Here is a 26,196-nt window from a genome sequence, read left to right on the forward strand (position 1 = left end):
AACCACAAATTAACCATGGTTTTGCTATATTAACCATAGTTTAACCATGGTATTTGTAGTAAATCTGTGGTTATACAAATGGTAGTCAACATGCCAAAAAACCATAGGTTACTACAGTTTTACTATAATAAAACCATGGTTATTTTTCGTAAGGGATATCATCTCGTCCGTACGGTTTTCAGATAAACTCACTCATGACCTGTGCGTAGACACGATCTTCTGACCATCCGAATTCGCACCATGAGGACAACAAACTTGCAATATGTAACGTTTGTTCCGCAAAAGTCTCAAGAGGGGGTACGGTGCCAAAGAACTTTTCGACAACAGGTTTGATACACCACCTGAAAACACGACATCCAGTTGAACATGAGGAGTACCGCAAAACAACATTGGTTAAAAGTACCCTAACTACATCACAAACACCCTCTGTGGCCACATTATTTGAAAAGACTAAGAAATTTGAGGAAGATAGTGTCAAAGCACGTGGCATTACTGAGAAAGTGATGGAATTCATTGCCTTAGATGACCAGCCGTTTTCTGTGGTGGAGGACATTGGATTTCGTAGGCTCATACAACATATTGAGCCACGTTATACACCGCCAAGCAGACGCTATTTTGCAGAAACAAGTCTACCTGCAATGTATGACCGAGTTGCAAAACACGTTCATGAGCTCATGTCCACAGACAGACAAACTCTAAGTTTTACCACAGACATTTGGAGCTCAGACGTTAGCCCAACTAGCATGCTTAGCTTAACAGCGCAGTGGATTGACTCTGATTTTAAACTGCAAAACATTTTGCTTCACTCACGTGAGTTTGTTGGGTCACACACCGCAGCAGCGATATCTGATGCTTTGTCTACAATGTTTGACACTTGGCACATTGAGAAATCTAATGTGCATGTGATTGTCCGAGATAATGCACGGAACATGTTAAAGGCTATGGAGGACAGTGGACTGAACAACATACCATGCATGGCACACACGCTTCAGTTGGCTGTGAATGAAGGATTGCTGAGTCAGCGCAGCATTTCTGAAATAACAGCAATCGGGAGAAAGATTGTGGGACACTTTAAACATTCTCCGCTTGCTTATTCCCGGCTGCAAGATTTGCAAATACAGTTTGGGATGCCACCCAAACGTCTCCAGCAAGATGTAGCTACTCGCTGGAATAGTACGTACTACATGTTGCAAAGTCTACTTGAGCAGAAGCGGGTCATAGCTGCCTATATGACAGATTACGATCTGCCCGCTACTTTGAGTGCACACCAGTGGATGCTAATGGAAAACATAGTGTCTCTTCTCGCCCCATTCGAACAGATGACCAAGGAAATAAGCTCGGCTAAAGCCTCAGCTGCAGAGGTTATTCCTTTGATAGCAGCACTGAAGCGTCTGCTGGAAAAAGAGGTGGAAACAGATCACGGTGTAAAAACAGCTAAAAAGACTCTTTTGGAGGCTGTTAACAAGCGCTTCCGAGACACCGAGTCCAACCCTCTATACTGTATTGCAACTATACTAGACCCGCGCTTTAAAGAACATTATTTTGACGAAGAGAAAAAGCAGCGAGTGCGTGAAATTACACAAAAAGAGCTGACGGAGATTGAAACATCTGGTGAAGCAAGAGACTCGACGGGGAGCGCACCGCAAACGGTGCCCGAGAAACGGTCGCGTACAAGTGAGGAGGCGTACACTCCCTCTCTTTCTGAGATGTTTGACGAAATTTTACAGGAAAGCACCCCAATTCGTAGCGGTGTTGAAACAAGCGCAGCCGCACAACAAATAGAGATTGCACGCAGGTATTTATCTGCCCCAAGCACCAGCACAGACAGTGAGAGACTATTCAGTGCAGCATCTCATGTTCTTAATGAGAAGAGGAACCGTCTTTCTTGTCAAAAAGCTGAGCAACTTTTGTTCTTAAAGAGAAACCTGACACGTTTCCTTAAATAAACAGCAGTCAAATTTTCTGTTTATATAGTTACATTAATTTGCTTAGCACTGCACAACTGTGTTTTCTAAGGCTACATAAATGTTGTTTATAGTTTGAGTTTGGATTAAGTTCTATTGCTGTTTTTGCACTGTTGTTTTGCATTGTTTTGCACAGAAATTTAAAATGCAAGTAAATAATTGTTTACATGCAGCAACAGAAAGGAGGCCCACTGCCATTCTGTGATTTTTTTTTTTTTTGTGTGTGTGTGCAGTTATTCAGATAATTTTGGATTGTTTTTTCCCCCACAAATGTTAAACTATTTTATTCAATGGAAGAAAACTTGAAGACAATATTATTTATTTATTGTAAAAAAATATTTTAGGTTTTGTTATGTAACTGTAAGTGTTAATAAAAGTTTGATTATTCTATTGGTTTGTGATTTTTTTCATTTCAGATCCAAAGAAGCCATTTTCGGCTTCAGTTTCGGTTTTCGGCCAAGTGCATCCTAAATTTTCGGTTTCGGTTTCGGCCCAGAATTTTCATTTCGGTGCATCACTAATTTTAACAGAAATAAAAGTAGGCTAATTATTGTGTTTAAATGTTTTGCCGCTTGCTTGAGCAGCTTATTATACAAAACTAAAAGTAAAATGCATGAATAATGTGTTGTTTATATTTATTGAGTTTAAACTAATGTCTATAACTATGAAAGATTGTTACTGTTCTGTGATAAAAGACTCACAATGCTGAAAAAAAAAAAAATATGATATGAAAGTGACATTCAGCCAAGCATGGTGACCAGGGCCGTATTAAGACAGTGTGGTGCCCCTGGGCACTACCTCAAAAGCCGCCCCCCCCCTCCCAATTCAAACATAATTAAGTTGATTTCTCAAATGTAATTTATTAACTTGTCCAACGGACTATAAGTTGCACCTAAGTATAAGTCGCATAAGTCCAAAAATACGTCATGACAAGTTAAAAAACATTTATAAGTCGCACTGGACTATAAGTCGCATTTATTAAGAACCAAGCACCAAGAGAAAACATTAGTCTCCAGCCGCGAGAGGGCGCTCTATGTTTCAGTGTAGACTACAGGAGCACTGAGCAGCATATAGCGCCCTCTCGCGGCTGGAGACGGTAATGTTTTAACTTTAACTTCAATGGTAAAGAGGGAGAGTACAGTCAATTGCTTCTGTGTCATTGTAGTCCTGAGCTCATTCTTCTCTCGTTTTAAAAATAAAACTTTCGATCCCTGGAACGTTTTGAGTTTTAGCTAAACGTCTAGCTTCCTTGTCTGTCTTTAAATTTATTTTTGCAAAACCACTCAGTTGACGTCTGTCCATTTTGATTCATTTTCTGTAGCCGCTAAAAAAATGACACATTTGCGCGTACTTGTTGTGGACCAACTCAACTCTGACAGATTGGGGACGGAAGGGGGGGACTGATAGTGGTCATGTAATCTTTATTTATTTATAATTTTTATTATTATTGTTGTTAAGGTAGTGTTCATAAACGAGTTATGTATGGTCTTTCAAGAATTTCAAGTTAATAATAAAACAATTTACGAAAAATATTTTTAAAGTTTGTGTAATGTGGTGCCCCCCTAGTTGTTGTGAATGGTTGGTGCCCCTGGGCAGTGGCCCAAGTGCCCTTATGGATAATCCGGCTCTGATTGTGACCCATACTCAGAATTCGTGCTCTGCTTTTAACCCATTCAAAGTGCACACACACAGAGCAGTGAACACACACACACACACACACCGTGAACACACACCTGGAGCAGTGTTCATCTTTTGGGGGTTCAGTGCCTTGCTCAAGGGCACCTAAGTCGTGGTATTGCCGGCCCAAGATTCAAACCCACAACCCTAGTGGTTAGGAGTCAAACTCTCTAACCACTAGGCCATGACTCCCCCTATATATATATATATATATATATATATATATATATATATATATATATATATATATATATATATATATATATATATATATATATATATATATATATATAGGAAATCAAAATAATGAACAAATGTTGTGTTTGTGGACTAAACAGCCGCGGATCAGTAGCGGACTGCAAACGCGTCCTGTGTGAAAGCACAATGAGTCCGTGCTGCAGACAGAGTATGTGTGAAACAGGCGTTACAGAGAAGATGGATGCTGCAGAACTAGTGGAACGTGACACAGAAGAACTTGTGCCAAAAAGAGGAACCTGGTCTGTTGTTTGGAGCACGTCTTGGAATATCAACCAGCAAAAAAATGCATTGTACACCTGATTATGCATGTGAAAAAAAAACGGCATAATTTTGAAAAAAAAAAAACATTATATAAATGTTTGATCAAACCACCCACCTCTAATTCTTTCCCAGAAATTTACTTAAGTGTAAAAGTACCCATCTTTAAATATACTCCAAAAGTGTTAGTTACCCAAAACATTTACTCAAGTAAATGTAACTCATTACTACACAGCAAAATCCCCAGTGTTAATTTAACACTCTGAGTGTGGACACTTATAACACTGAAGCAGTGTTAAAAGTAACACTGAAGCAGAGTTGAAGTTAATGATATAATTAAGAAGTTAATTGAGTTATGATTGACCATTATTGAAGACACCTGATGTTAACAAGCAGAATCAGCAACCGAGAAAATCACAATTTGTGTGTCACCATTATAGTGGTCAGTGTTTGCTTTAGTTGGGATCTTGGCTTGTAACTTTTTAATTTTCAAACGTGTGTGTCAAGCCAAGAGCAAAAATCATCGGGTGGTGATAATTATGTTTTAATGTAGTCATTGCTTGAACTTAATCACTGAACTCATTTACAGTCTCTTCTCTTCTTATTGATCATTATTGATTATAACAGCTTTGATTCCACAACGAAAGAATCTGTATTTTCTATACATTTTGTAAGCGTCTCTTGTGATTCTGAATTTTTTTTTTTTATTAAAGAGTTTTAATTTTAGGCACACACAGATAACAAGAATCAGCGTATGAATCTCAACAATGGTGACAAACAGTATAAACAGATCTACTCTGAAGATCACAAAACTACATACTAAAAAGCTCATAATTTATTCATGCCGCAATGCATGATGGGAGCCATGGATGAGTTTTTATTGGCTACAACATTGATGGTCACCGTTGTTGTGATGCTCACGCTGATTCTTGATGTCTGTGTGTCTAAACTAAAGGACTCTTTCTTTATGTACTACTAACTTTTAAAAACATGTCATATTATGCCAAAAATGCTGGATCACTTTCTTATCCACCTAATTTATGTACATAGTAAAGAAACCCGAACTCAGCCATTTAGGTCAATCCATGACAATTAGTCCAAACCACAATCAATGCCATAATATAGCCTTGGCTCTGGTCTATCTGTATGTAACAACTCAGTTACCACAGCCACACAATATCTAAAGTTAATAACTGAAGGGTCAAGATCCCAAATAAAGCAAACACTGATCACTATAATGGTGACACATAAATTGTGATTTTCTCAGTTTGTGATTCTGCTTGTTAACATCAGGTGTCTTCAATAATGGTCAATCTTAACTCAATTAACTTCTTAATTATCTCATTAACTTCAACTCTGCTTCAGTGTTACTTTTAACACTGCTTCAGTGTTTATATGTGTCCACACTCAGAGTGTTAAATTAACACTGGGGATTTTGCTGTGTACCCACCTCTGAACACAGTACTGAAGATGCAGTGCTAACTTTATTACATTGATTTTGAAGGATCTGGATAAGCCTAAAACTATAGCTGGTCCTTTTCTTGGAAATTACTTCTGCATTCAGTACAATCCAATCAGAACTTTTATTGACAAAGATGATTCAAATAAAAGTTAATCCTTATCTTATTTATCTTATCTTATCTTATTACAGAGCACAAACGATTGATCACCTTCTGCTAATTCTCTCCTGCACACTAGGTGGCGCTGAACAACAACCTCAGATATGTGTCTCGTATATGAAGTTAACATCCTTCACTGCTCAACACACAGCATTAAATTAAGATAAATAAACACAATCCATCTATAATGCTTACAAGAACATATCTTAAAATATACACCTGCTTTTAATTTGTAATAAACATCCTTTATTGTAATGAAAGTACCACGAGCTGCATAAAAACACATACAGATTATATCATCACAATACCTGTTTGCTTTCATATTTCATGTGTAGAAAAAAAATGTTTCAAATTTTTCATATATAGAATGGCAGGAGATATGATCACACGATTGGCGTGCTCTGACTCATAAAACTCGTGCACGGTGAAGAACACAGACAGTGCTCTTTAGATCACATAATTCACAGATATTATATTCTATATAATGTAAGAATGAATCTGTTCTCAGATACAGTGACGGCGTGGGACTCATATTCAGCCCTGGAGTTTGATGCCTTAAAACGGCCCACTTTAGTTCACGACTGACGATATTAAAATAATGTAATTAAAACCTGTATATAATTCTGCAATAGTGCACTGTTCTCTACAGTCTTGTAATTCATTGTATTTTTCTAGAGCAGTTGTTCTCAACCTCTCAACCTTTTTACCTCAGGACCCCCTGCTATCAGAGTCAATAGTGCAAGGGTCCCTCCCCCAACCTTTTCTATTCACAAAAACCTTTGTATTGTAGTGTAATTATTTTTCAATTATGTGTAGAAAGGAGTGACTGCGAAAAAATTTACACACAGGACGAAAAAAAAAATTCCTTGCTTTTTTGTGTCACAAATAATCGTGCCTGGTGTGACTAGACCTATAGGGATCTATTGATTCAATTCAGAAGCATCATTGTGCCACGTTCTTTTTCACATTCAGTTTGAAAAGGCCTTTAGAGTTCATTAGAAATTTTTAACTCCAATTGTTACTTTTTCTGGAGCGCCTCAGGGTTGTGCGAGCTCACTATTCCTTTTTACTTTTTATACAGATGATTGTACAACGGATCATTACTACTTATAAATAAAAAGAAGACAAAGGAAATTATTTTTGGTCTCTCAGAGTATAGGTATCAAAAACAAGGGTCTGTACATAATACAGTGTCTTCCAATAAAGATCTGGGTGTCTGTGTGGATGCTGCTTTATCATGGAGTGCACATATAGACTATCTTTGTTGTAAGGTACAACAACATATCTGTTTTATTAGAAGTCTAAGGTCATTTGGAGCAAATAAGCAGATCTTGTTGTTGTTTTTTTCAATCTGTAATACAGAGTGTTGTGCAAAATGGAATATGTGCTTGCATGGTATAGTTCTCTCTCTGTTCATCACAAAGCTTGACTCGCTAGATTGCTATCTATTTGATCTTAAATTACAGGCCAAGAGCTTGAGCAAAGTTTTTATCCTAAAGATCTGTATACAAAAAAAAAAAAGAAAAAACCTTGGTCTTGTCAGGAAAAAATGTCTGTGACCCTTCTTATATTTTGTATGAGGAATATCATTTTTTGCCTTTAAATACAGGGCTTAGAGTTGCATTTGCTAGATTAAACCGATTATGTAAATCCTTTGTTTATCAGTATGTAAAAATAATAAATCAGAATTCAGAGTCTAATTAGACCTCTGGGGTCTGGAACATATAAAGGACTATACTAATGCACTGTAGCTGTGTGTTTATGTTTTTATATATTTTTTTTTTATGATTAAGTTGTCTATTGTACTGTTTGGTTATTAATTGGTGTGGAAGTGTATTGATGTGAGACAGTACACGCTGTGAGATGCAAGTATATTTTTGGAAGAGATTCCAACAATAAAGTGTAATCGAGTTGAATTGAATGTACAGTTAGCCGGTCATAATGTTGATGTGTGTGTGTAGATGATCTGACTATGTTTGGATGTAGTTGATATGTGTTTTCTTGTCTCTTTCAGTCTTGCTGGCTGTAATCTCACTGCTCAGTGTTGTGAGAGTTTGTCATCATCTCTACAATCCTCAAACTGTGTCCTGAGAGAGCTGGATCTGAGTAACAATGACCTGTGGGTCTCTGATGTAAAGATTATTTCTGATGGACTGAAGAGTCAGAACTGTCAGCTGCAGAAACTGAGGTATGAAGAACATATAAGAGATCATTTACAGTCAACTGATCACAGTGTGTGTGTGTGTGTGTGTGTGTGTGTAGATGATCTGACTGTTGATATGTGTGTTCTTGTCTCTTTCAGTCTTGCTGGCTGTAATCTCACTGCTCAGTGTTGTGAGAGATTGTCTTCAGCTCTACAATCCTCAAACTGTGTCCTGAGAGAGCTGGATCTGAGTAACAATGACCTGCAGGACTCTGGTGTAAAGATTATTTCTGATGGACTGAAGAGTCAGAACTGTAAGCTGCAGAAACTGAGGTATGAAGAACAGATAAGTGATCTGATCTGTCTTGTGTGTGTCTGTAGATGATCTGTCTGTGTGTGTCTGTAGATGTTCTGTCTGTGTGTCTGTAGATGATCTGAATGTGTTTGTCTGTATTTGATCTGACTGTGTGTGTCTCTAGATGATCTGTGTGTATCTGTAGATGATCTGATGGTGTGTGTCTGTAGTTGATCTGACTGTGTGTCTGTAGATGATCTGACTGTGTGTCTGTAGATGATATGTCTGTGTGTCTGTAGATGATCTGAATGTGTTTGTCTGTAGTTGATCTGACTGTGTGTCTGTAGATGATCTGTGTGTATCTGTAGATGATCTGACTGTGTTTGTCTGTAGTTGATCTGACTGTGTGTGTCTGTAGATGATATGACTGTGTCTGTAGATGATCTGACTGTGTGTCTGTAGATGATCTGTGTGTGTCTGTAGATGATCTGACTGTGTTTGTCTGTAGTTGATCTGACTGTGTTTGTCTGTAGTTGATCTGACTGTGTGTCTGTAGATGATCTGTGTGTATCTGTAGATGATCTGACTGTGTTTGTCTGTAGTTGATCTGACTGTGTTTGTCTGTAGTTGATCTGACTCTGTGTGTCTGCAGATGATCTGACTGTGTGTCTGTAGATGATCTGTCTATGTGTCTGTAGATGATCTGTGTGTGTCTGTAGATTATCTGTCTGTGTGTTTGTAGATGATCTGTCTCTGTAGATGATCTGATTGTGTCTGTATATATATATATATTAATCTGTCTGTGTGTCTGTAGTTGATCTGACTGTGTGTGTCTGTAGATGATTTATCTGTGTGTCTGTAGATGATCTGTCTGTGTGTATCTGTAGTTGATCTGACTGTGTGTAGATGATCTGATGTATATATATATATATTAATATGTCTGTGTGTCTGTAGTTGATCTGTCTGTGTTTCTGTAGGTGGTCTGACTGTGGGTCTGTAGATGATCTGACTGTGTGTGTCTGTAGATGATCTGTCTGTGTGTCTGTAGATGATCTGGCTGTGTGTGTCTGTATATGATCTGGCTGTGTGTGTCTGTAGATGATCTGTGTGTATCTGTAGTTGATCTGTCTGTATGTCTGTAGTTGATCTGACTGTGTTTGTCTGTAGATAATCTGTCTGTGTGTCTGTAGTTGATCTGACTGTGTGTGTCTTTAGATGACCTGTCTGTGTGTCTGTAGATGATCTGACTGTGTGTCTGTAGATGATCTGACTGTGTTTGTCTGTAGATGATCTGTCGGTGTGTCTGTAGATGATCTGACTGTGTGTGTCTTTAGATGATCTGTCTGTGTGTCTGTAGTTGATCTGACTGTGTGTGTCTGTAGATGATCTGTCTGTGTGTCTGTAGATGATCTGTCTGTGTTTCTGTAGGTGGTCTGACTGTGTGTCTGTAGATGATCTGACTGTGTGTGTCTGTAGATGATCTGTCTGTGTGTTTGTAGATGATCTGTGTGTCTGTAGATGATCTGTCTATCTGTGGCTGTAGATGATCCGACTGTGTGTGTCTCTAGATGATCTGTGTGTGTCTGTAGATGATCTGACTGTGTCTAGATGATCTGACTATGTGTGTCTGTAGATGATCTGTCGGTGTGTCTGTAGATGATCTGACTGAGTGTCTGTCGATGATCTGTCGGTGTGTCTGTAGATGATCTGACTGAGTGTCTGTCGATGATCTGTCGTTGTGTCTGTAGTTGATCTGACTGTGTGTCTGTAGATGTTCTGGTTCTGTGTCTGTAGATTATCTGATTCTGTGTCTGTGGGTTGTCAGGCTGTGTTTGTAGATGATCTGTCTGTGTGTCTTCGATGATCTGTCTCTGTGTGTCTGTAGATGATCTGTCTCTGTGTGTCTGTAGATGATCTGTGTGTGTGTCTGTAGATGATCTGACTGTGTGTGTCTTTAGATGATCTGTCTGTGTGTCTGTAGTTGATCTGACTGTGTCTGTAGATGATCTGTCTGTGTGTCTGTAGATGATCTGTCTGTGTTTCTGTAGGTGGTCTGACTGTGTGTCTGTAGATGATCTGACTGTGTTTGTCTGTAGATGATCTGTCGGTGTGTCTGTAGATGATCTGACTGTGTGTCTGTAGATGATCTGTCTGTGTGTCTGTAGATGATCTGTCTGTGTTTCTGTAGGTGGTCTGACTGTGTGTCTGTAGATGATCTGACTGTGTGTGTCTTTAGATGATCTGTCTGTGTGTCTGTAGTTGATCTGACTGTGTGTGTCTGTAGATGATCTGTCTGTGTGTCTGTAGATGATCTGTCTGTGTTTCTGTAGGTGGTCTGACTGTGTGTCTGTAGATGATCTGACTGTGTATGTCTGTAGATGATCTGTCTGTGTGTCTGTAGATGATCTGACTGTGTGTCTGTAGATGATCTGTCTATCTGTGGCTGTAGATGATCCGACTGTGTGTGTCTCTAGATGATCTGTGTGTGTCTGTAGATGATCTGTCGGTGTGTCTGTAGATGATCTGACTGAGTGTCTGTCGATGATCTGTCGTTGTGTCTGTAGTTGATCTGACTGTGTGTCTGTAGATGTTCTGGTTCTGTGTCTGTAGATTATCTGATTCTGTGTCTGTAGGTTGTCAGGCTGTGTTTGTAGATGATCTGTGTGTGTGTCTGTAGTTGATCTGACTGTGTGTCTGTAGATGTTCTGGTTCTGTGTCTGTAGATTATCTGATTCTGTGTCTGTAGGTTGTCAGGCTGTGTTTGTAGACGATCTGTCTGTGTTTCTGTAGATGATCTGTATCTGTGTCTATATATGATCTTTCTGTGTGTGTCTGTAGACAATCTGATTGTGAGTGTCTGTAGATGATCTGTCTGTTATGTGTCTGTAGGTTGTCTGGCTGTATGGTGTCAGAGGAATGCTGTGGATATTTGTCTTCAGCTCTGAGTTCAAACCCCTCACACCTGAGAGAGCTGGATCTGAGCTACAATCACCCAGGACAATCAGGAGTACAGCAGCTCAGTCACAAACTGGAGGATCCAGACTATACACTGAAGAAACTAAAGTATGTTAAACATTAATACTGACATACTGAATGTGTGTGTGTGTGTGTGTGTGTGTGTGTGTGTGTGTGTGTGCGCGTGTGCGTGTGTGTGTGTCTGTGAATGTGTGAATGAAGCAGATCTGCAATAATGTGTGTTTGTGTGTTTATAGTGTGGATCATGGAGGAGAGATCAGGATGAAAGCAGGACTACAAAAGTGTAGGTCTACACACACACACACACACACACACACACACACATACATCTAGTTCGTTGTGTGAACTCATCTCATCGACTTTCATTGTTTTTTTTCTGTCAGGTTAATGATATTTTCTGTGCCATAAACAAACATCACAGAATCCTGTGATTAACAGAGAAAGATGATTTTTACAGTTTATAAGTCTTTTTGAACTAGTAAGCAGTGTCAGTCACTTTGCTCACAAAGATTATTTAAGTAGCGTGTCACTACATAACAGTAATATATGGATTCAACTTAAAAGCCATGTAGAAATATCTTTCTCTTAATACATATGGATTAAAATTTATTGAATGTTGGGCTGCCCCCTAATAGTTGGCTAATCATTAGTCGACCAGAAGAGGCTTGGGCAACCAAATTTTTATTAGTTGTTTAGTCACAAAATATGGGCAAAGTCATGCAGTCTATGACGGATATATAGTTAATGGCTAATCAATGGTACTCACCTATCATTCAGTCTCCTGTCAAATATGGCTTTTTATCTGAAATATATGAGAGCATTAGCAACTTTACATGTCCGCTCAATCTAATGTTAACCAAGAGAAATGTGTTCAAATTAGGGATGCACCGAAATGAAAATTCTTGGCCGAAACCGAAAACCGAAAAAGAGAAATCCAAGGCCGAAAACCGAAACCGAAACACCGAAAGAAATTATGTGAATTATTAGTACCATTGCATTTATTGCTATGACCGTGTAACTTTACTAAAATTAAGACATTGCAATTGCATAAATTAATATTAAAGTTTCAAAGATAATTACAATTACATAACTTATTTAAAAAAAAAAAAACATAAAAATACATAATTACAAATGATGCAAATATTTATTAAGCACATTGCAACAATCATTGCAACAAGCACAGTATAAAATAAAATTCAAACTAAAAATGTATCCCACTCATGTGTATATTTAATAATAATGTACAGGCCTACTGGCCTGCAGAAAGGTTTTAAAATGAACAGTTCTCTCATAAAAACAAAGTGCATTTAGGTGAAGTGCATTTGAAATTTTTCTCTGTAGGACTAGAAAGTGCATTACTTCTCCAGTTGGCAAGACTGTTATCACTTCTGGGGATGGGGACTTCAGACAGATAACCATCTAGCTGTTGAGCAGTTGAGCTTGTCATCTGCCTGACATTTGAGAAATATTTGAGAGAGTGTATTTAAATAGGGCCAGGGCATAAATAAACATTTTTATCAAATTAAAGCAGAAATCTAGCATAAATATGGCTACAATCTGATATTATGTATGTATGTTTGTGTGTGTGTGTGTGTGTGTGTGTGTATATAGTAGCCTAAGAACAAAATAGCCAACGTATTATTATTATTTGAGGCACTTTGTTGCAGAATTCCACTGAACATATCAGACAACGATGGTGCATGCCCCTCATCTGGTGCAGAGACCAGTCTTTTTTTCTGCGCTCTGATCTGTCTCCTGCGCTTGGCGCTTCTCCGTCTCCACGCGGGTTCTCTGCATCCAGCGCGGCCTGGACAATTTCTCGTGCGCGCTGCCTTATTTCCGCATCCAATTAATGGTCTTTATAACACGGATCAAGCACATTCGCGATGAAGTGCAGAGGATCCGAAAAGATCTCAATGAGACGTGTGCTAACAGACTCTATAAGACTGTACTTTTCTTTGTTTTTACTTCGTGGTCCGTCTTAATCTCTTTAGGAGACGCTTTACTGCTGCGAATAAAGGAATACGAAGAGAGAGAATGTTCTCACTGGTGATAAGTGAATGTCGCGGGGAGCTCGTGGTCTTCGCTATGCAGGTGCACGTGCAGGTCGCGGTTTCTGTTTGCGTCATCACAACATTTCGGCCGTGTTGTTTCGGTGATAAAAGTCTATCGGCCGAAAACCAAAAAGGCCATTTTCGGCCGAAAATTTTCGGTGGCCGAAATTTCGGTGCATCCCTAGTTCAAATGTCTGTGAGGAGTGTGCAGCTGAAGAGTTGCACACTGCAGGACAGATGATAAAGATACACATCTACATCTTTATCTCAACAAATCACAAATGACAATCAACAAAAAGCTTTTTTTTTTGTAAATCTAATAGCTTGTTTAGTGACGTTTAGCGTTGATCTGTTTATCAGAATATTTTGTCACTATTGTTGATATATTATATTATATTATATTATATTATATTATATTATATTATATTATATTATATTATATTAAATAACATTATATTATATTATATTATATTATATTATATTATATTATATTATATTATATTATATTACATTATATTATATTATATTATTATAAAGAATTGAACTGTTCTGAGTGAGATGTTTTTAAATGATTTTTTAATAGAATTTAATGGTAACACAGCACTGTAGAACATGTTTTCTCAGGTAACCTAGAATGTGCATCATTTAGTGTCATCAAGGGTCAAATCAAATATAAATAGCACATTAAAGTTTAAAGTTACACACTGTTTTGTGTGCGCTGTGCAGCTTTGCTCATGTGCCTGAAATGTTTTCCCAATAGAGAAAAGATTTGCTCAGCAAGAAAAAAATAAAATAAATAAACAATAAATTTTTTGTCAAATTAAAAATGTATTTCATTACTTTCTTTAAAGTTTTTTTTCCATAGTTTATTTAAAATATAATTATGAATTTAAAAAACATATATTTTTGAAAATATATTTGTTCATTTACAATATACAGTATATATATATATATATATATATATATATATATATATATATATATATATATATATGCTGAATAAATAATATTTCCATCAATGTATGGTTTGTTAGGAGGACAATATTTGATTGAGCAAAAAAAAATCTAAATATTGAGAAAATCATCTTTAAAGTTGTTTAAATGAAGTTCTTAGCAATCAGTGATGCGCTGGTTGATCCGAAATGAGCAGGTGCCTGCGGTCACCCGCGGTTACGAGTCATCCAAAAACATTTGAATGATATTCGGGTTGCGGTCGGTCAGGTCATTTGAAATACCTTTGTAATTTATATAGTACTAGAAACAATTGAGAAATACATAGGTCTACACTTTATTGGCTGAATAACTGGCGCGAATAGAGTGACCAGCTGTCCCGCTTTGTTGTACTGTACAGCAATTTTACCCTTTGTTCCGCCTCAAGCATATTGAGGATCTGTCCCGCTTTTTCTTTCGACCCTGCCTAATAAATACACGGATACATCCATAGGTGTACTGTTAACTGTGTAATGTCCAATAGTTCAGAGGAGAGCAATAAAAGCGTTAGTCGATAGGCTGAGTCGTAAGTCATCGTCATCAAACTGTTGACTGGTGCATGAATGCCTCCTCAACAATCTCAAATTGGAGAGCGAGCACGCTATTCGGTCAGGTTAAGCAGCCATCGCCAGTGTGGCCACGAAAAAGAGAAAATGCACTTTTATTAGCGAATGGACCGCTACATAGCCTACTCTTGGTTAAGACCTGTAGATGGCAAAGCAGAGAGAGCTTTTTGCATTTTATGCAAAAGCAGTTTTTCTGTGGGACATGGTGGAGAATACGACGTGAAGCGACATGGTGCATGTGAGTACCACAGAAAATAGCACATCATCAAGAAACATGCAAATCAGTGCAATCGTTTTACAATAAACCAAATGACCCACAGGCTGACAAAGTTTGGGCAGCAGAAGTGACGAGCGTTTATCATGCTGGACATCACACACATTCATATCGCTCTACTGCAGTAACAAGTTAGCCCCAGTCATTTTTAAAGATTTGAAATAGCTAAGAAAAAAGCTGTAGAAACTTTGGTTGATATTTTGGTTAAGGTAGTGTCTTAATCTTTTAGTCGGTGGGTTTAAAAAGAAATATAGGCAATATATTACAGAAAGCTTGAAATGTCTACTTTTAAACTAAAATATTCAAACCAAAATAAATAGGCTACTCTCTGATGATGTAATCCATATGAAATGTGCATTTCTCTCTGGCGTTCATGGTGAGTCTGCATCATTAACTTCATCTCAGCAGCGACACAGAAAACACCAGTTTATTACTAAACAATTAAATGTCTCCTCGCTAATTTAAACACATTCATAATCATTACTTTAACCGGTTCTTTGTGGCAAGCCTTATGTGTGCAGTCATAACGCTTATTATCCTGTAGGGGCGACGCATTTACTAATTTTAAAAAATGCGGGTCAGGAATCGGGTCGGGTACAATATTTTCTTTTCCTTTTTTCACGGGTTGTTTATACATTGACCTGCGCATCACTGTTAGCAATGCATATTACTAATCAAAAATTAAGTTTTGATATATTTATGGTAAGATGTTTACTAAATATCATCACGGAACATGATCTTTACTTGATATCCTAATGATTTTTGGCATAAAAGGAAAATCTATAATTTTGACCCATACAATGTATTTTTGTCTATTGCTACAAATACACCCCAGAGACTTCAGACTGCTTTTGTTCTTCAGGGTCAAATTTATGTAAATATATTTTACACCAATATAATTTGGGCCATTTATTTGTGATTATTTCTGAAAATATATTTTAAATATATTTTTTAAACCAATTACAAATAAATTTTGACCTCTATATTTCAGTCCAAGAAAATTAATTTGGTCCCACTTTATATTAGGTGTCCTTAACTACTATGTACTTACATAAAAAAATAAGTACAATGTACTTATTGTGTTCATATTGTATTGTAAAACACTTTTGCTGCTATTGAGGTGGGACAGGGGTAAGGTTAGGGAGAGGGTTGGAGGTATGGGTAAGTTTAAGGGTGGGTTAAGGTGTAAAGTATGGGTCAACAATGTAATTATAAATGTAATTACAGAAATTAAATACAGATGTAATTACATGTCGTTTTTTTTTTAAATATAAGTACAATGTAAAAACATGTATGTACACAATAAGTACATTGTACTAAATTATTAATTAAAATGTAAGTACATAGTAGTTAAGGCCAATTAATATAAAGTGGGTCCATTAATTTTCTTGAAATTGGCCGCTGTGTTCACGCTCTCAACAAACACGTCTGTGATTGGCTACAGTGACCAGCGGAAACACACTGTAAATAGAAAGTGTTGATGATCTTCACAAACACACAAACACACACAGAATCATCTGAAAGAAGCGTCTGTAAGAGCGAACAGAAACCTACTATCATTACACTTTAACACTGAAACACAGCTTTCACTATATTAGTGAACACATCGGTGAATGATGAGGACATTCTGGACTTTGTAAATCTAGTCAAAGCTGTAAACACACAGACATCTTCAGTGTTGTGTTGTTCTTGATGTTTCTCTCTTCTTGTGTTCAGATGCCTGTGATCTCACACTGGATCCAAACACAGCACACTCTCGACTCGTTCTGTCTGATGGGAACAAGAAGATCACACGTGTGGAAGATCATCAGCCGTATCCTGATCATCCAGAGAGATTTGATGATGTTCTTCAGGTTCTGTGTGTGGAGAGTCTGACTGGACGCTGTTACTGGGAGACTGAATGGAGCGGATCTGGTGTTATATCAGTGTCATATAAAGCAATCAACAGGAAAGGAGAATGGAGTGATTGTGTGTTTGGATCCAACGACAAATCCTGGAGTCTGATCTGCTCTTATAACAGATTCACTGTACTTCACAATAATAACAGAACTGTTATTCCTGCTGTCTGTTCATTCTCTAAGAGAGTAGGAGTGTATGTGGATGTGTCTGCTGGTGTTCTGTCCTTCTACAGCGTCTCTGACACACACACACTCACACACTTACACACACTCAACACCACATTCACTGAACCCCTCTACGCTGGATTTGGGGTTAATCCTGGTTCCTCAGTGTCTCTGTGTGATATTAAATGATAGAAAGACTCTTTCTGATCTTCACACAAACTCATCAAATCTCACATCATTACATTTCTATTCATTTTTCATTAGTTTTTGATCATCATACAGAAGTTATGAATCTAGATCAGACTCATACTGTTCTGAATCTTGTAAACTGCTCATCAAATCTCACATAATTACATTTCTATTCATCTTAATTCGTTTTTTATTGTCTTACAGAACTTTCTATTGTAAACTGCTCATCAAATGTAATAAAAGTCCATGAGTGACTCATTTGATCCTGAACTGGTTTCTGAATCCTGATGTGAACTGATGACAGTATGAATAATCATCAATGTGATTGAGATCAGAGGCTGAATTGACTCCGAATGAATCCGTCTCCTGATCGTCTGCTTTATTTTTCTGTCTGCGCTGATTTAACACTCGATTCACTGAATGAATTGTGTCCAAACACTCACAGTATCGCTGCTGAACACAGTTGATCTGGCTCTAATTCAGTCTTTCAGGAGCTTCAGAGCTTCAATCTGCTGCTGGATCACTAGAACATCTTCATCAGCATCTCTTCTTCTGAAATGATGCTCTTTTCTGCTTTATTATTTCTCCACCAGCACAACAGCTTTATATGACAGGAGCCACACAGCTATCACTCAGATATCTCTAGAAATAACATTCAGTTTCAATCAGAAATCTACAATAATATATTGCTTTATATACAATCAGAAACTATTCTTGAACATCTCATATGAGGCTCTTACTCTGAAAGCTACAAAGATAATCAACATTTCTCTAATAAAGTATTTGTGCATCTAGAATTTAATCTGTTCAAAGATAGAAATACATATTTCTGTTGGTTACAGTAGTATGCATGTGTTTGAGAGAGAGTGTGTGTGTGTGTGTGTGTGTGTGTGTGTGTGTTAGGCTGGTGATATTGCTAGTGTGTGTGTGTGTGTGTGTGTGTGTGTGTGTGTGTGTGTGTTAGGCTGGTGATATTGCTAGTGTGTGTGTGTGTATGTGTGTGTGAGAGTGTTTGTTAGGTTGGTGAGATGGATCTTCTCCGTAACCATCCGAAGCTCAAGAACTTCATGATTCTCACGGTAACATGCATGACTCCTCCCAGGTTATACAGCATGTGATAGAAGGTGTGAACAGACAGCCTGCGCGTCTCATCTGCGTACTTCAGTGCCACGATCGGAGTGTACAGAGGATTCGTCAGGTTACGGAACGGAGGCCGCGGCGACTCAATCACCTTCTTAGTGACCTTCAGAGACACACAGCATATGATAAACACTTGAGCTCTGTGAGGTTGGGTGGATCTTATTGGCTCTCAATGTATTAATTGTTCATAATCTGGAAGGAAATCATTCTGAAAGTGAAAACAGTGATATTGTGAACGGGTATGAGTTGATGTTCTCACCTTAGCGACGTCTTTAGGTGTTTGTCCCAGGCCTTGGAAGAGGTTGACTTGTGTGGGCAGGTAGCAGGACCTGAAGTGATGGAGCGTCTCTGGATCAGCACCAACAAACTCCTTCTTAGAGACTTCTGTCATCAGCTTCAGCTCAAACTCAGTGTTTACAGGCCCGGGCTCGATCATCGACACACTGACACACACACACACACACAGATGGGAAATACGTCAGACTGAAGTGAGAGACATCAGCACAGATCTAGTGTTCATGCTGTTTGAACACAAAAAAAAAAAAAAAGAGTCCAAGACCATCAGAAACCTTAAGTCACATGACAGGAAGAGGAAATGAGGAGTGTGAGTCGAATGGCAAATACTGAGACTCACTAGACGTTAAAATTCATCAGCTGGATGGCGAGACCCTCACACAGTCCCTCCGTGGCAAACTTTGACGCGGAGTAAACATCATTAAACGCCACACCTGTGAAGAACAACATGAGTCTGATTTGTTTGGTGTTTCAGCATGTGTGTGATTCAGCAGATCCTCATGAAAGCTCAGAGCATGTGTGTGTGTGTGTGTGTGTGTGTGAGCGTCTCACCATGCAGGCCCAGCACGCTGCTGATGACGATGATGTGTCCGGAGCGTCTCCTCTTCATGTCAGGCATCACCTCTTTAATCATGCGCACAACACCATAGAAATTGGTCTCGAACACCTGCTCCATCTCGTCCAGACTGAGAGCCTCAATCGGCCCCACCAGACCCACGCCAGCGTTATTAACTACACACACAGATCACAGCTTGACTGAACCTTCACAGCTCTAACAGACTGAGATGGAGCTTCCATCTTTACCTTCTTCTTCATTACTTGTTTAGTTGCTGTGCTGGATTAATTAGTTAAGCTCATTTATTCACCTTATTTTCCATGGCAACAACGGTGCCGCCATTGCGCTCGTTTTGTCATCTTACTTCCGGCTGAGGGACCGGATGTAACGTACCTAAGCTAGTGGCTGGCTAGATAACAGAACGCAGAACGAACAGAAGTATGATATATGCTCAGTTAGGGGCTGCATAACAATTGTATTAAAAAAATAATTGCACCAACGATGTAGCGAACACATTGTGACGCGGTCGGAGTGCTGTGGTGCACTTTACAATTTACACCCACCACCTAAAGAAGAGAAGCACCTGAGGAAATGGATGACGGCGCTAAATTTGAAGCGCCCACCCAAGCGCTCCTATGTGTGTTTGTACCATTTCATGGACGGGAAGGCGACTGACGAACACTTTTACCCCGAGAAATGGCTCGACTACGATGTCCCGTTAAAGAGGTCACGCCGGGGATGGAAAGGTTATCAGATTCGGGTAAGCTAACCTTAACTAGCTATGTGTTTGCTCGCCTAACGTTAGATTTATGAAGTCCGTTCTATGAATACATTTATGATCAGTAACAGGCAGTTAACAAAGTACAACGAATGTTCCATGATGACCATTGTCCACCCATTTATTTAATATTTAGGGTAGTACAAGATATTATAGTACATTAGCTCACATTATTCCTGCTACAGAGATTGCAGGTGATAGCAGGCCAGCTAGCCTCATTTCTCATTCAGATACTGACCTACGTTTGAACACTACAGTTAATAGTGTGTATACTGTTTTGTCTCTAATGCATCTCTCTCTCACACACACACACACAGTTCTAAGTTCGGGTCACATAATATATTAATTTTCATGATATATTGTAAGTTCTAATGTAAAAATGTTGAATTATTTCCACAGATGTATCGATGACCGCCAGTGATGCAGTGGACAGCTGTGAGGGTGATCAGATCCACATGCCCCTGATCTTGCTGAAAGTCACCAGAAGTTACCTGCTGTGATAGTTATTTTTTATGAACCTTTACAAAGTCACCAAAAGTTACCTGCTGTAATAGTTATTATGAACCTTTACAGTGTCACCTGACATTACCTGCTGTAAATAGTTTTTATTTATTTATCTTAATTTGATCTTTTTTTCATCTTTAATCTCTGATTTGAAGGAATAACTCATGTCAAGTTTGCAAGTTAATTCCATCTTGGTTTATTACATATGGAAATTAAATGTTGAAATTTTATAGGATGGTCAGTAGAAGGTGTCTCTTGCTTCCTGAAAACAACAAACACTGATCAATACATCACAAATGATTTTATACAACTTATATTAAATGATCCATGTTCTAAAAAACAAATCACAGTCTGTCTCTTGTTTAACACAACTGATTTAAAACAACTTATTTGATATAGTTCTTCACCCACACCCTCTACACCCCACCCCAATTACCTAATATCCTATCCTTAACCTAATTATTCTCATTCCTGCTTATTTACAAAGCTGCAACTATCTTGTTGAAAGCAGCAGGTAGCCTGTCTGAAACTCATCTGACACGAGGAAGCATACACTTAAAATAAAAGGTGTGTAGTCTAGCTACAGTCTTGGCACAGAATTGCTGATTGTGCGGCACATGTAACTTGCTGTGATGGAACCCAGATGAGCAGCTTACAGGCCCTCAGCCCTGTACAGAACATGGCAAACCTAAAATACATTTCAAAGATTTCACAGTTGTCTTATTTCAGAATCATTCATTATTATTACACTTGACGTTTACATTATTCATTGATTAGACTTGACGTACACCAACCAAATCTTACCTTTACCTTACCTTTTGCATATACACCGCAGAATTAAGAGGCAAGCTGATTTTCTGATCATATTTTTTTGGTAAAATGTACCAATTCCAAACCAATCTTAACTATTAATTTTGCATTTAATCTTTTATAAGTGATATATAATCTTTTTTTGGCTTGTTTTATCTGTAAAATAAAATCTGCCTAATAATTATGCATACCTGGATAAACAGCGTTTTTCACTTCCAAGTTCCAGCCTCCTCCTTTTCTAATGTGTAATTGATAAACGGTCACTTACCTTACTCCACTGTGCAATTAAGTTATTAGACAAAATACTTAGTCTGATGATGGTCATCAAACACGTTATTATACTTTTAAACATTTATAACTTCGTGTATATTAACATCACACACACACAAAACTAACCAGCACCACGCTGAGAGGTTAGACTGCTCGACTGGCTGGTTGCACGTTCAATTTTAAAAAGACGAAAAAACCCTCGCTGTGTAACAGTACACGACCAACTGTCTCACTATGTAAATACTGGTAAGCCTCGGTACATTTTTTTAAAATCATTTTTCCTTGCTGCTCCATCAACTCCTCCTGACAGGGCAGTTAAATATATAGGTTAACTCTGGCCACTTCTTCATATCGTCTAACATTACCCACGTTAACAGCGACGATGGATGGGACAATTTGAGACCATTTGATCGTCGTAAGACGTTTTCATCGTGCTCCCAATTTATAAAATAACGTTCTTTGTCATTTCTCCACAGTTATAGCAAACTATAAACAATCGTACAACTACTAAACTAGTAACCGGACGTGCCGTATCGGTTTAGCGGAAGTCGGATGACAAAATGCGGAAATGCGAAGTATTAAAAGTGGGCGGGGCGGAATAAGGTGAATAGGGAAGCACCGAATGTTTGGCAACCAAAATTATTCAGCTGAAAACAGCAAAAAACAATAATAAGCAAGACAATCAAATAGCGACCACTGGAGAGTGAGAGGCATGTATGGCAAGCGGTTTTATCTTAAAATATTCCCAGCGTCACTCGTCGTAATTGCATTTTTACTAGTAAAAATTCAATTAGAGAGCTCTCTAATTCAGTTCTAACTAGTAAAAATGCAATTATAGAGCTCTCTAAATAAATTCTTACTAGTAAGAAATATAGTTACAGAGCTCTACAATTGTACTCTCACTATTAAAAAAAAACTTGTATTAGATTAGATTGTATTACTATTATAAACTTCATTAGATGCAAAACAGATTTGCGACTAGACCCTTGTACAAAAACAGGTATTTTACAACCAGTAATTTAAATATGCATATTTCCAGGTATAATGAAATTGGCAAAATTTTCTTAGCGATATATATAATGTTCAATATATGCAAAAAAATTATATATGATAGATTTATGCAATAAGTTCATAAAAGTGTAATTAATACTACGTTTTGGAAATGGTGCCAATTATCTGCACCTCAGAATTGTAAATTTTAATTCAAATTAATGGATGACACCTTATTGGGACAATAAAGCCCTCCCTAAACCTACCCGACACTTTATTTTAAACTTTTTGATAGTTTCTTTAATTTTTATTGAAAATAAATGCTTTTGTGAAGTGATTTGAAATTTGGAAAGTTTGTCAAAAGTTTCCCAAAAGGCAAATTCGAACCTGGGTCGACCACGTCAAAGCAAGTACCACATACGTTTTATAGAGAGCTATACAAGTCAATTCTTACTGGTATCAAATTAATTAGGGATATCTTTAATGCAATTTGTACAAGTAGCAAATAAATTAGAGAGCTCTGTAATTGAATTAGTGTGCTCTGCAATTGCATTCTTACTAGTAACAAATTAATTGGAGAGCTCTTTAATTCAATTACAGAGCTCTGCAATTAAACATATCTTCAATTAGAATTTTTACTAGTAATAATTAAATTAGATATCTCTCTAATAGGAATTGTTATAGGAAGGATTCAGTTGTAGAGCTCTCTAACTGGAATTATTAGTAGAAATTCTGTTGTAGAGCTCTTTAATTAAAAATGAATGGAAATCAGAAGGGACGTGTAACTAGTAAAAATGTATTTGTAGAGCTTTCTAATTATAATTGTTACTAGAAAGAACTGATTTAGAGAGCTCTCTAACTGGCATTGTTACCAGTAAGAATTTAATAGTAGAGCTCTCTAATTGAACTGTTACTAGTAAAAATGCAGTTATGATGAGTAACGCTGGGAATATTTAAAGATAAACCAGCTTGCCATAGTCATGCACTCTTTATAATGAAGCTAACATGTCAGCAGTGTGGAAGCATCTGAACTTGTCCAAGAAAGATGCAAAAACCATTACAAGCACTGACAGCAAGAGACTGTTTGAGACTAAGATACTGTTGTTTTGTAATTGATTTTTTCTTTGAAAAGCAAGACAAAACAAAACAAAAATTGTTCAGTTTCGAATTCGGTCAAGATTTTCCTTTCGGTGCATTCCTACTATTTTATATAGAATTACATTCAAATGTTTGGGGTCATTCAAAAGGATGTGTGTGTGTGTGTGTGTGTGTGTGTGTGTGTGTGTGTGTGTGTGTGTGCGTGTACTCACTCAGTATGTCTACATGTCGATCTCTGATGCTGTCGACACACTGTTTGACAGATTCATCACTGCAGACGTCCAGCGTGAGCAGAGACAGAGTTTTACCGTACACGTCTCCCGCCGCCTCAACTAACTTATCCTTCCTCTTCAGATCCCGCATGGTCCCTATGACTGAACACACACACACACACACACACACACAGAGAGAGAGAGAGAGAGTGAGGAATAAATACTGAACAAACACACACACACATATATATGAATGACCAAAACTTTCCAGAGTGCTTCCACTATCCTATTGTCAAAACAAGATCTTGGCCAAATAAGAAAGCAACTCTTGATGTAAGTGTGTGTGTGTGTGTGTGTGTGTGTGTGTGTTTTGTCCAGGTAGTGTTTAATATGAGGGACTGATGGAGTCTGTAATGAATCAGATCTGATTGTCATAGACTCCAGTGAGTTTCTTTCATTAATCACACAAACATCACATTAATATCAGAAACAAACCCAACAGTCTCCAAACAGCCAGTGAGCAGCTGACCGATGAAGACAATCCTCTCAGTCTTAACCTCTGGCAAAGAGTTAATGAGTTAATGAGTTCATTAGTCTTACCATGCTAATCATAGCAGAGTAATCTGAGATCTCAGGCTCAAGCTCTTTTTAATTGTTGTTTATGCAACATTTTACAAACTGAACCGGTTTTCATAATGAATGAACTTTACACAGTTACTGAACTGAACTGAATTAAAACCGCACTGCATTGATCTGAATAATGACACTTCACAGCTGAATCTGCATTCATCTCATATTTGGTCAAGTTTGCATCCTTTATTCTGTTACTTTCATGAAAACTGCTTAGAAAAACAAAGGAGATCCGACATGACTTGTTTTGTATCTAACAATACCAGGTCTGACAAAAATACTTCAAAAATGTCCATCATCCGAATCTCTTTCCTTTTGGAGTGTCTTGAGCTCTACCGAACAAAGAGACTCTTCAGTGAATCTGATCCAAGAGAAGAAAGTGCACTTTCATAAAGACTTGAAGTGCTCTGTTTTTATGTAAAACCTAGTATTAGTAGTTCACTTATGATAACTAAATACATATGTGTGTCCCTGCAGCACAGAAGCAGTCATCAGTAGCATAGATATATTTGTAGTAACAACACATTGTATGGGTCAAAATTAACCAATTTTCTTTTATGCCAAAGATCATTAGGTTATTAAGTAAAGATCTTATTCATGAAGATATTTAGTAAATCTCCTACCGTAAATATATATATATATATATATATATATATATATATATAATTATTAGTAATAAACATTGCTAAGAACTTCATCTGAACAACTTTAAAGGTGATTTTTTTCAATATTTTGATTTCCCAGTATTGTGGTTTGATATCCTAACAAATTATACATCAATGGAAAGCTTATTATTTCAGCTCAAATGACCCTTAATGACACCTTATGTAAATTTTAGTTCATATTCACGGTGTCCCAAAATAGCACACTTAGATGTTCTTATGATTATCTTAATAATTCCTAAATAATAACTTTTAGTACATTAAGTACAACATTAGAGCGTGAAGATAAAGCAATTTATGTACAAAATGAAAAATTTTTTTTTTTCGCCTGGGCAGTCGGTTGTAGTTTGATGTATTAATTATTTCTTTAAGGTTGTTTGGCAAACTGTACAGTATTTCAGCAAGAACTTTGATGAACTATGTGTTGATCTATTGATGAATCACAGATGCGCGTCTTACCGTAGTAGCGCTTCATCTCGTCTCTCGCGAGCATCACGGCGATCGCGAGCCCGATACCGGACGAGCAGCCGGTGATCAGCACCACTCTCTGTCCCTCCGCTGCCATCATCATCTCACCGGGAGAACGGAGCACAACGGAGCACCAGTCTCTTCAGACGGGTCTTTTTCTCTCTCTCTCTCTCTCTCTCTCTCTCTCTCTCTCGCTCGAGCGGATTACTCAAACAGCAGATGCACAGTTGATGCACAGAAATGATGCTCTTTTCTGCTTTATTATGTCTCTCCACAACAGCAGCCTCTGAGCCTCAGCTCGCACTTAAATATCTCTATCAACAATCCAAAGTAAAGCTAGTGCATGCTATTTTTTATTCAATTAATTAATTAATTTGTTCATTCATTAATGTATTTCCCTCTTCACTGAAAAGTATCTGCACAAATATTATTTATAATTAGTAACCTGGTGGTAATCT

General features: G+C 37.7%; 2 protein-coding genes across 2 annotated transcripts; one reads left to right on the forward strand and one right to left on the reverse strand.

Annotated features, from left to right (window-relative positions):
• The first annotated feature begins 7,530 nt into the window (after window positions 1-7,530).
• Window positions 7,531-17,596, forward strand: LOC113077145 (neoverrucotoxin subunit beta-like). The gene is made up of 5 exons (XM_026249600.1): window positions 7,531-7,964; window positions 8,079-8,252; window positions 11,104-11,277; window positions 11,427-11,473; window positions 16,791-17,596. Exons 1-5 carry the CDS (start codon window positions 7,768-7,770, stop codon window positions 17,324-17,326), a joined length of 1,128 nt encoding a protein of 375 aa, XP_026105385.1. The 5' UTR covers window positions 7,531-7,767; the 3' UTR covers window positions 17,327-17,596.
• Window positions 17,597-18,289: 693 nt separating this feature from the next.
• Window positions 18,290-25,869, reverse strand: LOC113077146 (retinol dehydrogenase 8-like). The gene is made up of 6 exons (XM_026249601.1): window positions 25,730-25,869; window positions 23,979-24,140; window positions 19,313-19,492; window positions 19,101-19,194; window positions 18,726-18,909; window positions 18,290-18,569 (listed from the first exon to the last, which is right to left on the reverse strand). The coding sequence occupies exons 1-6, from the start codon at window positions 25,839-25,841 to the stop codon at window positions 18,342-18,344; spliced, it is 960 nt and encodes a 319-aa protein (XP_026105386.1). The 5' UTR covers window positions 25,842-25,869; the 3' UTR covers window positions 18,290-18,341.
• Window positions 25,870-26,196: the final 327 nt, after the last annotated feature.

Source organism: Carassius auratus, unplaced genomic scaffold, assembly GCF_003368295.1.
Source record: "Carassius auratus strain Wakin unplaced genomic scaffold, ASM336829v1 scaf_tig00021687, whole genome shotgun sequence".
In the NCBI taxonomy this organism is placed as follows: Eukaryota; Metazoa; Chordata; class Actinopteri; order Cypriniformes; family Cyprinidae; genus Carassius; species Carassius auratus.

What these genes read in the sequence shown, in the direction of transcription:
- LOC113077145 (XM_026249600.1), top strand. Translation starts at nt 7,768, where the DNA reads ATGTGTTTTCTTGTCTCTTTCAGTCTTGCTGGCTGTAATCTCACTGCT. An exon ending in TGTCAGCTGCAGAAACTGAG is followed by an intron (nt 7,965 to 8,078) that starts GTATGAAGAACA and finishes TGTCTCTTTCAG; the next exon opens with TCTTGCTGGCTGTAATCTCA. An exon ending in TGTAAGCTGCAGAAACTGAG is followed by an intron (nt 8,253 to 11,103) that starts GTATGAAGAACA and finishes ATGTGTCTGTAG; the next exon opens with GTTGTCTGGCTGTATGGTGT.
- LOC113077146 (XM_026249601.1), bottom strand. Translation starts at nt 25,841, where the DNA reads ATGATGATGGCAGCGGAGGGACAGAGAGTGGTGCTGATCACCGGCTGC. An exon ending in CGAGATGAAGCGCTACTACG is followed by an intron (nt 24,141 to 25,729) that starts GTAAGACGCGCA and finishes GTGTGTGTTCAG; the next exon opens with TCATAGGGACCATGCGGGAT. An exon ending in CAGCGTGCTGGGCCTGCATG is followed by an intron (nt 19,195 to 19,312) that starts GTGAGACGCTCA and finishes TGTTCTTCACAG; the next exon opens with GTGTGGCGTTTAATGATGTT.